The sequence below is a fragment of the Coptis chinensis genome, chromosome 4 (genome assembly GCF_015680905.1).
Source record: "Coptis chinensis isolate HL-2020 chromosome 4, ASM1568090v1, whole genome shotgun sequence".
Lineage (NCBI taxonomy): Eukaryota > Viridiplantae > Streptophyta > Magnoliopsida > Ranunculales > Ranunculaceae > Coptis > Coptis chinensis.
In genome coordinates this window covers 42,713,390-42,727,480 of record NC_141459.1, presented here as the reverse complement: position 1 = coordinate 42,727,480, position 14,091 = coordinate 42,713,390, and the positions used below count along the sequence as shown (strand labels likewise).

General features: G+C 44.3%; 2 protein-coding genes across 2 annotated transcripts; both read left to right on the top strand.

Annotated features, from left to right (window-relative positions):
• The first annotated feature begins 5,055 nt into the window (after nt 1–5,055).
• On the top strand, nt 5,056–5,802 carry LOC147503567 (uncharacterized). Its single transcript, XM_086604892.1, has one exon. It carries the CDS (start codon nt 5,056–5,058, stop codon nt 5,800–5,802), a length of 747 nt encoding a protein of 248 aa, XP_086461018.1.
• A 1,412-nt stretch (nt 5,803–7,214) lies between these two features.
• On the top strand, nt 7,215–8,138 carry LOC147503566 (uncharacterized). The gene has a single exon (XM_086604891.1). It carries the CDS (start codon nt 7,215–7,217, stop codon nt 8,136–8,138), a length of 924 nt encoding a protein of 307 aa, XP_086461017.1.
• Nucleotides 8,139–14,091: the final 5,953 nt, after the last annotated feature.

Here is a 14,091-nt window from a genome sequence, read left to right as displayed (position 1 = left end):
CTTCTATTACAACTATGCATACTTCCATGAGACTTATGGGGTGGGCATTTTCCGTTTAGAAGACCAAGGCAAACATAACATAGCCCTTAAAAGCATGTACCTTAACATAGGCTCTACTATGTTTTTCATTATGCTCAATATATTAGGAGAATGGCGTTTTTCAACTGTGAATAGTGCCACTTGTAACGTCTTCCTTGCTTTAGTTGAGGGACATGCATTTTGATATCCCCAAGACCATAGTGTCTAGTTTAGCACGAGCCCATACAATGAGGCATGAGTACCTTCTTATGCCTGTTATGGTTTGCCACATAATACGATTCTTTTTCTCAGAATTCTATACACGTTTCACTGATTGGGTTAAGGTTGACACAATACGCATGACCAATTCTATATTCCGTTCATTACGTGCTATGGTGTGGCATGGTTGGCGCATTCAACCTCACCTAATAGCCTCATGCTCCCCGTCCGACCAAATTGCACTTAATAGGTTGGGTAGGGTAGAAGAAAAGAGAATGAAGGCATGGAAAGTAGTCATAGATAGTCAAGACTTAAAGGTGCCTCATTTCACAAGTGGGGAGCAAACGGAGGAGAATGCATGATTAGAAACAAATATATATGGTAATATTTATAATTTTTTGTTAGTGTCCGCTTATGTCCCAAGCAATTTTTATTTACTGTTATCTCTATTATGGATGGAACTCATATAGGAGTTGTGTCTGCTATTTAATTCTTTATATTTTGTATTGTTTAACTTTCATTTACAGGTGTTCCCATTTACAAGCACGTTTCTATGGTACTCTCTATTCTTTATTTTCATTCAATACTTTGGGGACAAAGCATGATTCTGTTTGGGGGTAGTATAGAAACACGCTGTAAATGCTTAAGCACATATTAGGTTGTATATTACGTATTATTTGTCATATAAAATAGAAAAAAGCATACAAATAGTTTATACTATGCACTTAGGATAATGGTATTATTTCCTTTTCCATAATGATATTAGTCTAGAAATCTCAAGTAGCAATAGAATTAAGCATAGTTCTTAGAATTAAGCGTATTAATCTGAGTGATGACGCAAAGGAGACCTATAATCTTAGTAGAGAAATCACACATCCACTTGCTTGATAACTATACCAAATCCTAAGTGAGAATTTAGGCCCTCTTTGGATCGATATAGCTAAAAATTCATACCTATAAGTAATTATCCGCTAGTCGCCCCACTGAGCCTTTTTCATTAGCCTTTTCACAACCACAAATCCTTTACCCATCTTTTAAACCGATAAAAATAAAAATTAGCCTACCCATCTTGAATGAGTCTGAAAAATAGGATGAGTAAGGAAAATAAAGATAAAGACATGTGGAAACCCAAAATTAGTTAGTTGCTTCAGAAAATAAAAAGAAAATAAGTTTCCATCTGAAGAAAAGAAAAGAAAAGAAAAATAGAAATAGAAATAAATCAAAAACTCCAAAAATAGAATAAAAGGAGTCAAAAAGACAAAATAAAAAGGCTATGGATGGAAACCAAGTGTAGAAGCAAAGAACAAAGTTTTCTCTAGTTACATATAATTGAAGACCCTATTATCTCAAACTTGTTTATTTGAATATCCATTATGTTTCTTCTTAAACCATCACCTAATAAAGACCTCTAGCTCAATTAGGATTAATTTGGTGTGATAGTAAATGGTAGATGTGATTGATCGACCTCGGCTCCTTTAGATGTCATTATGCTTGTGAGGAAATGTGTGCCCACTGCACACTGGAGTGAATAACTTGAGAGTGGAAAAATCAGAGTATTTTTGTCTTGACAAATTGTGGGGAGCTACTTAAGGACACTATTCCAAAAGTTTCATAAACGGGCCTGTCATTTGCATTTTATAACATAGTTCATATAGCATGCATATGTATCTTTAGATGATTTGATTATTACACGTGTAATAGCTTAGGTTTCAAAAGCATTGTTCTTATTATATTGTTATTGAGATGTATAGATATCTGAGATTAATTAGAAAATTTTAGTTTTATCTCTTAGTCATTGTAGTATAAATGAAGTTTGTGAATACCTTCTATGGAAAACTCTCACGAGGCTATAACTCATCCACTAGGAAATTCCTAGTGGTTTAAGGCCTTATTACATATGGTCAATGCAATCGCACTCTGCGAAACGAGATTAGTTATGACCACATTTTTTGCCACTTATCTATTTTTATTTCTCATCTTTGCTTAAGGACAAGCAAAATGCTGTTTGGGGGTGGTATGATAAGCACCCAAAAGTGTATTTTAAACACCTTAATAGTATTCTACTTAGGCCAATTATGTTTATAATAAATAATAGTTAGTACTGTTTACATGATTTTCTGCATTTCAGGACTTGAAGTTGATTAGGTGACTAAAGACACCACTTTTGCATGGAAAACGGGTCAAGGTGATTGCTAAGGAAGTTTTACGTTTAAAGAATTCATGAAGAAAAACCTTTTTCAAGCCCAGTCAAAGCTGGGAAGTCAAAGTCAATCCGGGTATAAAAAGAACAGAAAAGTTAATAGAATTTTAACAGGTCGTATCTTTGGACTTGGGCCTCAGAATTGGGCCTACTTTATGTCAATCCGACTGGCTCGGAATCAGCTTTCCAATGGATTTGGCTTTGCCCCAATTAGAGCTGTAAAAGTAGAGGAAAGGATATGGAAGTAATTTCCAACAGCTGTGGCCTCTTTAGACTTGACCTAATGGACTTTGGGCTCACATTAGAGGCCCAAAGTCTCCCTTTTTAGCCCATGCATGAAAATGTAACCCTAACCCTCTCCAATATAAAGAAGGTTAAGGCTAAACACTCTACACCTCTTCTTAGAGCTTTTTTTTTCTCAACCCTTTAGATAATAATTAGTTTAGTTTAGTTTTAATTAGGTTTACTTTTCTTTAGTTTAGAATAATGTTAGTTTGTAGCCACCATTAATTCCCATCAATAAAAAGCTTTATTTTTCAATTCAATTGTCTTTTCAATTATGTCTTCTTATTATTGTTTTAGTATAATGATTCCTATGACACAAGGCTAAATCTCCCTTAGAGGAGGTTTATGAAGCCATGTGAGGATGAGTAGCTATTAGTTTTTATTGTTTTGCATAAAAGAACTTCAAGTTCTTCGTTATGAGTAACTATAGATAGAGCTCATAATGGAGAACTAGAGTATAGAGCCACCACTAAAGAGATTTGTGGTGGAGCTACACTCTCATGCTAGTGAAACCTCAATCCGAGAGGACTTGGTCTTCACTAGGGATTAACACAAGCAATTCGATACTAACTACTAGTCAATTGAATCGCGTGGCGGATTAAACCCCTTCTAATATCTTCTCTTGTCATTTAAATTCACTGTTTTCACCTTCAAATCTACTATTTTGACTCTCACTAGTTGTAGTGGCACAATATGGGAATATTGGACTGAGTCCGCGGTGCAGGGGATAGGAGACAACATAATCAAAGACACGGAGGAGCAGCGAATCAAGACCACGGAACCCTAGACCGCGGGCGTGGCAGGCGTACGGTCAGAAGGAGAGCCATGGGATGACAAGACAGATGGACGGTCCAGATAGGAGGGAGGGGGGTATAAAAAGAAGATAGAGGAGAGAAAAAGGGAGGCCGCCAGGGGAAAGGAGGGGGGAACAGTGAAAAAGAGAGAGAAAGAGAGAGGCTTGTGGAGGAGATATTTTAGGTTCATACATTTGGTGCTGTCTGTGGGGACCGAGAGAAAAGCAACTTAGAAATGGCACCAAAGAAAACAGCAGGTAGGCCAAAGAAGGTGAGGGTTCAGGAACCGACACCAGAAGCGGTGATTGAGGAGGGGGAATAACGAGAAGAAGGGCGAGCAGCGGAAGAAGCACGCCTGATACGAGAAGAGATTGAAAGGTTGATAGAGGAGAACGATGAGCTGAGAAGAGAGAGAGAAAAGGTGGAGGAAGAGGCCGGGGAAGAATCAAGTGAGAGGTCCAAAAATGAGGGATCTGAAGACGAGGAAGAGGTCGGACTGAATCTAGTGGAAAACCCGGTAGCGGGCTTGACGATAGAGCAAGTCCAAGAAATGATAGACAATGATAGGGAGGCAAATCGGCGGCAGGCGAAGGAGCAAGGAGGAGCGGCCAGTCAGGTGGTGGTTGGGTTGAATTGCAACCCGTTAGCATATGGCATATGGGCTTTGGAGGTTCCAAAGTAGTTCGCCCAACCAAGGTTCGAGAGGTACGACGGGAAAGGAGATCTAGCGGACCACATCCATCATTTTCGGCAATAGATGCCACTATGGCAGGAGGCTCGATACGACGGTCTGCGGTGTATGATGTTCCCGACCAGCCTTAAAGGGGGGGCGTCAGATTGGTACTATCGATTGCCAACGGGGAGCATAAAAAATTTCCAAGAATTGGAGCAGGCATTCATAGATCACTTCATACATCAGAAAAAGCGTGTGGTAGACATCGCGGCTTTGTTCAACGTGCGACAAAGGTCCACGGAATAAGTTAGGGAGTTTCTGTGCTGATTCAAGATAGAGACACTGAAGGTTGAAAATCTAGATGAGAGGACAGCGGTGATAGCCTTTGAGAGAGGCTTGCGTCCGGGGACAGGAGTGCACTAATCAGTAGCCAAGAATGAGATCACGACGCTACACGAGTTGTATCCACGAGTGGAAAAGTATATAAGGTATGAGGATTCCATGCAGAAGGATTCAAAGAGGTCGGTGAAGGTCGTGTTGTCTTTGGAGAAGGAACGGGAGCAACGGAAAGCGGAGACACCAGAAAGACAAAGTGGGAGATACCACAGATACAGAGCGCAAGCAGAAGGAAGTCGGGAAGGCACTCGAAGAGAGTACAAGGAGAGAAAGCCATACCGGGCGAGATGGACCAGACTCCATTGAACAAGCCACTCAGTGAGATCTTGCCCCTAATAAAGAATCGGCCGGGGTATGAAGGACTGCGAAGCATGCCAATTGAGATACCTGAGAAGCCCTTCTGCGCATATCATTAGATAAGGAATCATGAGACGAATGACTGTTACGCTCTAAAGTGGTTGGTTTAGAAAATGGTGGAGAAAGGGAGGATGGGAGAATTTGTGAGAGATGCCCAAAATAAGGAGCGCATGCCGCCACAGGGAAGAATATTGGGAACCATCAATGTGATTTATAGTGGGGAGGTTTTGAGCCATAACGCTCATAGAGGCAAGATACGGCGGACCGCAAGCAGCCAGCAAATCAATGAGAGAATGGATAGACCACGGTATAGAGAGGTGGCGGCAGCAGAAAAGGACAAAATTGTATTTAGTAGCGCAGACCTACGGGCAGTGGACTCACCACATGAAGATGCGCTGGTTATTACGGTAGCAATGGGAAACTACATGGTGAAAAGGGTGTTGATTGATTCTGGAAGTGCAGTGTATCTGTTATTCAGAAGTGCTTTGGAGGAAATGGGAGTCGATCCTAAGCAGCTGCATCCGTCACGGACTAATTTGTATGGATTTAACGGAAGTATGACAGAGCCCATGGGGGAACTCTTATTGCCCGTGACAACAGGGCCAGTGATGGTCTTTGCACGATTCATGGTGGTAGATTCTGTTTCACAATATAATGCAATCTTGGGAAGGTGTTGGATTCACGAGATGAAGGCGGTACCATCAACCTATTACCAGGTAATACAATTCCCCACACCTACCGGCATGTTCGAGGTCTACGGTAATCAGGTAATGGCCAAGAACAGTCATCGGGGAACAGTGAAGCGGTTAATCAGCAGATCAGAGGGAGAGACGTCCAATCCTAGGAAGATAATGGCATAGCAATTACAGTGCACCTCGGTGGAGGGGAAGGATGAGACAGCGGCAGGTCCGAAGACACTCGATGAGATTGTGGTGGTGAATATTGGGATAGGGGAAGAGGAGAAGTTCACGGCGATAGGATCCAGTTTTCCAGAGGAATGGAGGGGTAAGTTGCTACAATTCTTGTCATAAAATAGAGATGTCTTCGCTTGGGCAATAGAGGATGTTACTGGGTTGGACCCCGAGTTTGCATGTCACCGCTTACATATGAAAGAAGACACCAAACCCGTGAGGCAAAAGATGCGTGGTATTAGGCCGAAATACGCCGAGGGGATCAGGGAAAAGGTCGCTAGATTGAAAGGGGCGAGAATAATCCGAGAGGTGGAGTTCACAAACTAGTTATCTAACATAGTCACGGTACCAAAAAAGAATGGAAAGGTGCGTATGTGCGTAGATTTTACTGATGTAAACCTCGAGTGCCCGAAGGATAGTTACCCCATGCCGCGAGTAGATGAATTGGTGGATAGGATGGCAGGTTTCAGGAAATTTTCATTCATGGATGCGTCGATGGGGTATAATACGGTCGCGATGTATGGGCCAGATCAAGAAAAGACATCGTTCGTGGTGGAGGGCGGCATATACTGCTACACAAGGATGCCGTTTGGGTTGAAGAATGCAGGGGCAATATTCCAGCGGTTTGGGGAGAAGATGTTCGAAAGCAAGATTCGAAAGGAAATTGAGATTTATATAGACGACATGGTGGAGAAAAGTATGTTTAAAGAGGAACATATAGAGGGTTTGCGAGAGACCTTTGGGATACTACGGAAATACAACTTGAAGCTGAACCCTAGAAGTGTACGTTTGGGCTGACTACGGGAAAGTTTTTAGGTTATATCGTTACTCATAGGGGGATCGAGGCTAACCCTGAGCAAATAAGGTCCCTGGTAGAGATACCATCTCCGCAGAATGTGAAGGAGGTACAGCGGTTGGCAGGAAGGGTCGCGGCCTTGAATAGGTTCATCTCCAAGTCATCCGATAAATGCAGACCGCTGTATCGGTTGTTAAGTAGCACACCGGATTTCGTGTGGACTGCGGAGTGTCAGGAGGCATTTCAGGAATTGAAAAAATATTTGGGCAAAGCACCTTCGTTGTCACGACCCGAGACGGGGGAGAAGTTGTATCTGTACTTGGGGGCCATGGAGTATGCAATTAGTTCAGTTCTAGTACAAGTGGTGGACAAGATAGAGAAGTCGGTATATTTTCAGAGCAAGACTTTGCTAGACGCAGAAACGCGATACAGTAGAATCGAGAGGTATGCCTTGGCATTAGTTTTCTCAACCTTGAAGCTGAAACCCTACTTTGAAGTGCATGTGGTGGTGGTGGTAACGAATTTACCTCTGAGATAAGCACTGAGGATAGAAAAATCTGGTAGAATGTTGAAGTGGGCAGTGATGTTGAGTTCCTATGGGATACAATATCAGATAAGAACTGCAGAAAAGGCACAGCCAGTGGTTGAGTTTCCCGCAGAGGATCCCACATGGGGAGAAGAAAGGGTCATGGAGCCAGAAAGGGAAGGTGAACCAGACCTCCTAGACCCGTGGGATAAGAGGAATGGGTGGAGGGTATTCACGGATGGGTCGGCAATTGATGCATGCAACGACATAGGAGTCGTGTTGGTTACACCTGATAATGGCAGAATAGAGCAAACCATGAAACTAGGGTTCGCGGCATCAAGTAATGAAGCAGAATATGAAGCAGTGATTGCGGAATTGAGAATGGCCGAAGATTTGGGGGTGAAGGAAATGACAGTATATTCTGATTCAAATTTAGTGGTGTGTCAAGCAAATGGGGGGTTCGCCGCCCGATGTCCCAGGATGCCAAGATATTTGGGTGTGTTGCGTAAACGATCTGCAAAATTCACAAAGATCCGATTCCTTTATTTAGGCTGTGGGGAGAACAGACACGCCGATGCCCTAGCATATGTAGCAGCCGCAATTCCCAGGTTAGAGGAAAGAACGATACGAGTGGGGAGGTTAGAGAAACCGAGCACGGCGGACACGATGGATATTTGTCAGGTCACAGAAGAAACGGAGGGATGGATGGAGCCAATTAAGGGCGTTTTGGCAGGAAAGGAAGTGATGGACAGGAAGGAAAGAAGGAGATGGGAACAAACTTCTCGGAGATACGTTCTACTGGAAGGAGAGTTATATCGGAAAAACTTCAATGGACCACTGTTAAAATGCTTGGGTCCGCGACTGTCACATGAGGTGTTGGTAGAATTACATGAGGGAGATTGCGAGAGCCATTCTGCGGGAAGAACTACGGCACATCGACTACTGACACAGGGGTATTTCTGACCCCATATGAAAAGGGATGTCGTGGAATTTGCTAAGAGGTGTGACAAATGTCAGAGATTTGCCCAGCTGATATTCACCCCCGCTGAACCCCTCCATAATGTCTCAAGTCCATGGCCTTTTTCTATGTGGGCAATGAATATAGTGGGACCGCTGCCCATGGCCAGTCGCAAACGGAGGTTCATGCTTGCGGCCACAGATTATTTCACAAAATGGATTGAAGTCGTACCCGTACAGCAGGTCAAGGAGACGCAAATCATCAAGTTTTTATGGGAGAACATTATTTACAGGTTTGGGCTGCCATATGCCATCATAGCATACAATGGGACTCAGTTTACGGGATCGAAGGTGGTTAGGTTCTTACAAGCCTATAAAGTGCGATAGGGGTTCTCGACCCCTTATAATCTGGAGGGCAACGGACAGGCAGAGTCATCCAACAAGATTATCATGAACAACCTTAAGAGGAAATTGAAAGATAAGAAGGGGTAGTGGGCCGACGAGCTGAATCAGGTACTATAGGCCTACCGGACCACACCTAGGTCGTCCACCTAAGAGACCCCGTTCTCATTGGCTTACGGGGTAGAGGTCATGATCCCTTCTGAGATGGTGGCAGCGACAATGTGAACAAAGGTCGTGGAGGAGGGGTCAAACTGGAGAATTCTAGCAGCAGACCTAAATTTGGCAGAAGAGAGGAGAGACATTGCCTGTATAAAGCTGGAAGAGTACTACCGGAGACTGCAGAAACAGTACAATAGGAGGGTCAAGCTGAGATAATTCAAAATAGGTGACCTGGTGCTCCGCCGGGTGACACCTAGTACCAGGAAAGAGAAATATGGAAAGTTGGGTCTGAACTGGGATGGACCTTATAATGTGGTGGATATCGGAGGGGCTGGCACATACAAATTGCGGACGCAGGAAGGCAAATTGATAGAAAAGTCGTGGAACGTGAGAATGTTGAAAAAAATTCACACTTAAATGTAATGGAAATCTAAAGTTGGAATTTGTAGCTGTATGTAAATATATAATACGACAGCACTTTTGAGAAGAGATTATCATTTGTAAGGGCAGGAATCCAAAATATACATGGGGCATGGAATACCAACGAGGCTGCGGAAGGGATGAGCCCTTCGCTGACACAAGGTTGGAATTTGACCAGGGGCAAGACGAGTTGCCCTACCTTTGGAAGCTATGGAGTCACGGAGTGGGATGAGCCCTCCGCGAATGAGAGGCGCAAATTACACATGGGCATAGGGTCCAAGTGTGGAAAGAGACAGCGGAGGGGATGATCCCTTCGCTGATATAAGGCTAGAGAGGAGCCTGGGGCAAGATGAGTTGCCCCACGAAACTAAATGAAACTGTAAAGTTTGCGGAGTGGGATGAGCCCTTCGCGGAGGAGAGATGCAAAGCACACGTGGGGAATGAAATCCAAGCATGGAAAGAGACAGAGGAGGTGAGGAGTGCTTCGCTGATAGGAGGTTGGAGGGAGTCGTGGGCAAGATGAGTTGCCTCGAACGACCCGCCAAAGCTTGGGAGCCCGCAAAGTGGGAGGAACCCTTCGCAGATTAGAGATACTAATAACTCACGAGACATAGGGACTGGCTTACAGTTGATGGAATAGCCAAACTAAGAGAAGAGGACAGGGCAAGGACTACATTTGATTAAGACAAAGAGACTAGACCATAGAGGAAAGGCGGAAAGAGTGTAGACAGAGATACAGTGTGATTTAAACGAGCAGCAAAGTCAAGAGACAAGGAGATAACTAACATGCCATACAAAATCAAACATCACATGAAACAGATTAATATCTAGATATAAACAAAACAAGTGTACTGCAATCAGTGGCTGAGATGGGGTGAAAGTGACTTATTACAAAGAAGTACAGAAATAGTAGGTCTAGTGTATCTCAGAGGGAGAGTTGTTAGCAAATAGTGCGTTCAGGAACATCTTCGGGGGGTACAGTGGTGGTCGTTGCAGTAATTTCCTCCAAGGTCGCGGCAGGGGTCTCTTCTGTAGCCGCGGCAAGGTTGGGGTTTTCTTCATGCACCGGGGAGTGGGGAAGAGTCTCGGTGGCCGCCACCTCTACACTGGCATTTTCTGGGGAGGCTACCACCGGGATGGTAGGCCTGTCAGGCAGAAGCCGTCCTTCCTATGTGAGGTAGGCAAGCTCTTCCTGGATCTTCTTGGTTACCCTTTTTTCAACAAGAAGCTTGAAGCGTTCGCGAAGGGTAGCCATGTCATCTTGGTGTTGCTGGAGTAGGGCAGCGGTAGCATCTTTCTGCTCTTGATTGAGGGTGTCGACGGCAGCCTGATGTTGTTGAGCTAAGGCAGATAGGTTGAGTTAATGTTGTTCAAGGAGCATTTCCCGCTGACGACTCAAGCGGCTGTTAACCGTGTCCATGTAGTTCTGATGAGATGATTCCGCGGACTGCAGTTCATCCTGGGCCTTGAGTTTAGCCAGGTTAGCAATGGCTAGATCGGATTGAAGCCCTGCGTAGGTAGCCTTTAAAGCAGAAGGGCCATTGCCTTCCTTCTCCAAGGCGGCCAACTTGTTCTTGGCGCTGAGAAGTCCGCGGATCATGAAAGAGATGTCCAAGCTCACCTAGAAACAAAAATAGAGAGGTAAACAAAAACAAAGGGAAGAGAGAGAGCGAGGAGTGTGCCCGTTCCTAGTTAGTATATAAAGAGGTGCGGTGCTGATCTTATGAACCCCCATCGGCATAGGCGATGTCCCTGGGCAGATGGGCGTTATATAATAGGGAAGAGGTTACCGCAGCATTGGCTAGGGTGGAGTCAGTTGTGGATACTCGATGGTTGTGCACGTTGAAAATGGGGCAGAAGTCTTCTGCAGGGGCCGATTCAGAGACTGGAGTTGTCGGTGGAATAGGTTCTTTGCCAGGCCGACGGGCACATGGGGAAGAGACTGTAGGTTGAAGTGACGAGGTGATGGGGGCAGGTGCTTCAGACACAGAGGTCCGCGGAACTATAGAGACTGATCCTTCAGAGGCTGAGGTCCGCTGCCTCTTAGACAGGGGCATTTTGACAGGAACCATCACCTCAGTTGGGGAAACCTCCGTCACATCATCATCCTTAGAGTCGCTGTCAAACAGCTTCTGTTTACGAACGTCCATGTCGTCGGTGGGGGAGTTGGGAGAGGTGTACTGGTCATCCCATTTTGAAATGGAGTGGTAGGAGGGGATGTCTTCAGGCGCGGAGGTTGCGGGAGAGTCACGAGATCTGACAAAGTGAGAGGAGGTGCGAGGACGACGGTGGTGGGAGGAAGAAACATGGGATCTTTTCCTGGTAGGCGGAGAGGCTCTGGGTTTCCGCTCCTTGGGAGGGGGAGGGTGGTAAAAGAGAGCTGAGAAGCCGTGAAAAGTTTGTAGACTGGGGATTTGCAACAGCGGGGTGGCTGTGGTGGGGTGGATACCTAAGTGACTAGCTTGAGCGGGTCCGAGATCGCGGAGTCTTTGAAAAATGGGGCAAGATATGCCAGAGTAGAGTTGGCATTTGGAGTCTGACCGCCAACCTACAGAACAGAGAAGAACAGTAAGTTAGATTATAACGGTAACAATGCAATACAAAATAAGGGAAGAACAAGGATACTCACCACAGGTGATGAAAGCGAGATGGTTAAGATTTAAATCTGAAGGAACGTCCGCGAACATAAATTGTCCTGATACGTATAAAGGGTAATGGTGCCACACTTTGTCTGAGGATGTAGTGCGGAGCAAGAGGGGTAGCTTCTGAGGGCGTACACAAAAAGACTGGTATCCTATACCGACGTCTTTGGTACTTTTCTTAATGAAATAGTGGGAGAAGATGTCGCGGCTGGTGATTTTGGGCTCGCCGGTTTTATTGTATGCATTCGCGGCATACATAGTCCTCCAAAAATTCCCTATGCCTTGATAGGGGGGAATGTTGAAATGATTGCACCCCTCGACGTCCAGAAGAGTGAGGGGCAGCCGTAGACCGGCGATAATTTAACCCACCGTGATTACTAGGTATCCCGAACGGCGGGGAACCAGGTGAGGATAGTGTGTGATAGATGGCACGTGTTCTAACGTTATGTTGGCTAGAATGCCATAAGCTGCCCTAATTGCGTCCAAATTAGGGCGGCGACATCTCGAGGGTGGAGGTAGCAAAGAGGCTGGGCGCCCAGAGGTGGAGGGGGCTACTGTGGGGGCAATAGGAGGCAGAGACGCTACTCTATGTGAGCGAGAAGTAGAAAAAGCGCCGGAGTCAGAGTCCGACATCAGAAAGACAGATGGACAGATGCGAGATATGAACAAAACCAACTATTTAACCAGAACAAAAGTAAAGGAAGCCTAGAAAACGTACCAACTGAAGCAAAGAGAGTGGTTATGCCTGATTAGAGGTCCGGAAGGATGAAAGAACCACCAGGAGACCGAGAAAGTGCCCGCAAACCGGAGGTTGATCGGAGAAGAGGAAAGGGGAGAGCAGGTGAAAGCAAAGGGAGTGGGGAAAACAAAATGAGGAAGAAAGAGAGGGAAGGGAGTTTAAATAGGGGAGGAGTAAAAGGGTAATTGATGGGATTTGTGGAACTCAAGGAGTCAGGCTGACAATCCAGCCAACGCAAGACACGTGGAAGCGCAAGACACGAGGGGAGGCTGAAAATGCGCGTGATGATTGCAGCCTACTTCACACGCAAACCAAGAAATGGCGAGGATGGTGGAAAGAGAATAACAATGAGAGTTCTCAACCCCGGCTTCGTTAATAGGATTGCGGAGTCGAGAAGGGGCATTTGTAGTGGCACAATATGGGAATATTGGACTGAGTCCGCGGTCAACATAATCAAAGACACGGAGGAGCAGCAAATCAAGACCACGGAACCCTAGACCGCGGACGTGGCAGGCGTACGGTCATAAGGAGAGCCATGGGATGACAAGATAGATGGATGGTCTAGATAGGAGGGAAGGGGGTATAAAAAGAAGATAGAGGGGAGAAAAAGGGAGGCCGCCAGGGGAAAGTAGGGGGGAACAGTGAAAAAGAGAGAGAAAGAAAGAGGCATGTGGAGGAGATATTTTAGGTTCATACACTAGTAAAGTTTATTTCCAATCTAAACTTGCATCCAAGTAGTGTACAACTAGAGTGGTACAAACACGACTACTCCTCATTATATCTATGATATTGATCGAGAGTATTATATTTACTGTTTTTCCATCATGTATCTACTGTTCACGCATCTCTTAATCCACTGCTCATCAGTTTAATTAAATTATATATTATCACTTTTGTTTCTATTTGCTTTGTTTCTTGATATTGACTCCTTTTGATTTTGAATTTTTGGGAGATTCGATTTCTGACTCCTTTCATTTTTTTGGAGTTTGGTTTTTGATAGGTCTTTCTTTTCTTTTCTTTCGTTCTTTTCGAAGCACTAACTGATATGTTTTTGTACAAGGTCTTCTCTTCTCTTTTTCTGATACTCATCTAATTCTCACCTCGTCAGCTAACGGGTGAGGGATTGATGGCGAAGAATAAAAAGGCTTTTAGAAATTTTTGAAAGCTAAAAAAGGGGTAACTATAGGAAAAACTATCTTTATGGGTTTTTAACGTTTATTTGGTTATATCGATCTAGAAAGAGCTTAAATTCTCTCCTACAATATGGCGCGGTGATCAAGCAAGTGGACGTGTGGTCTTTCTATCCGGACATCCTTTGGGTCATCATTCAATAATCATTTAGATGAGGCTTTTGGCTAAATTCTCATAGGATAAAGAATTTAATTGTTCTAACCTTGGTCTATATTAGTCTAAATTCTCATAGTCACACACGTGTATTAGTCTAAATTCGAAGAACGAATCCTTACTCTATTGCTATAATGAGACTTCTAGACTATTTATTCATCATAGAAAAAGGAAACAAGACTTTTAGTTTTAAACCAAAAAAAAATTGGTCTTTTTCAAAAAAAATTTAAGAAAGGAAGAAATATACTACTAT

What these genes read in the sequence shown, in the direction of transcription:
- LOC147503567 (XM_086604892.1), top strand. Translation starts at nt 5,056, where the DNA reads ATGGTGGAGAAAGGGAGGATGGGAGAATTTGTGAGAGATGCCCAAAAT.
- LOC147503566 (XM_086604891.1), top strand. Translation starts at nt 7,215, where the DNA reads ATGTTGAAGTGGGCAGTGATGTTGAGTTCCTATGGGATACAATATCAG.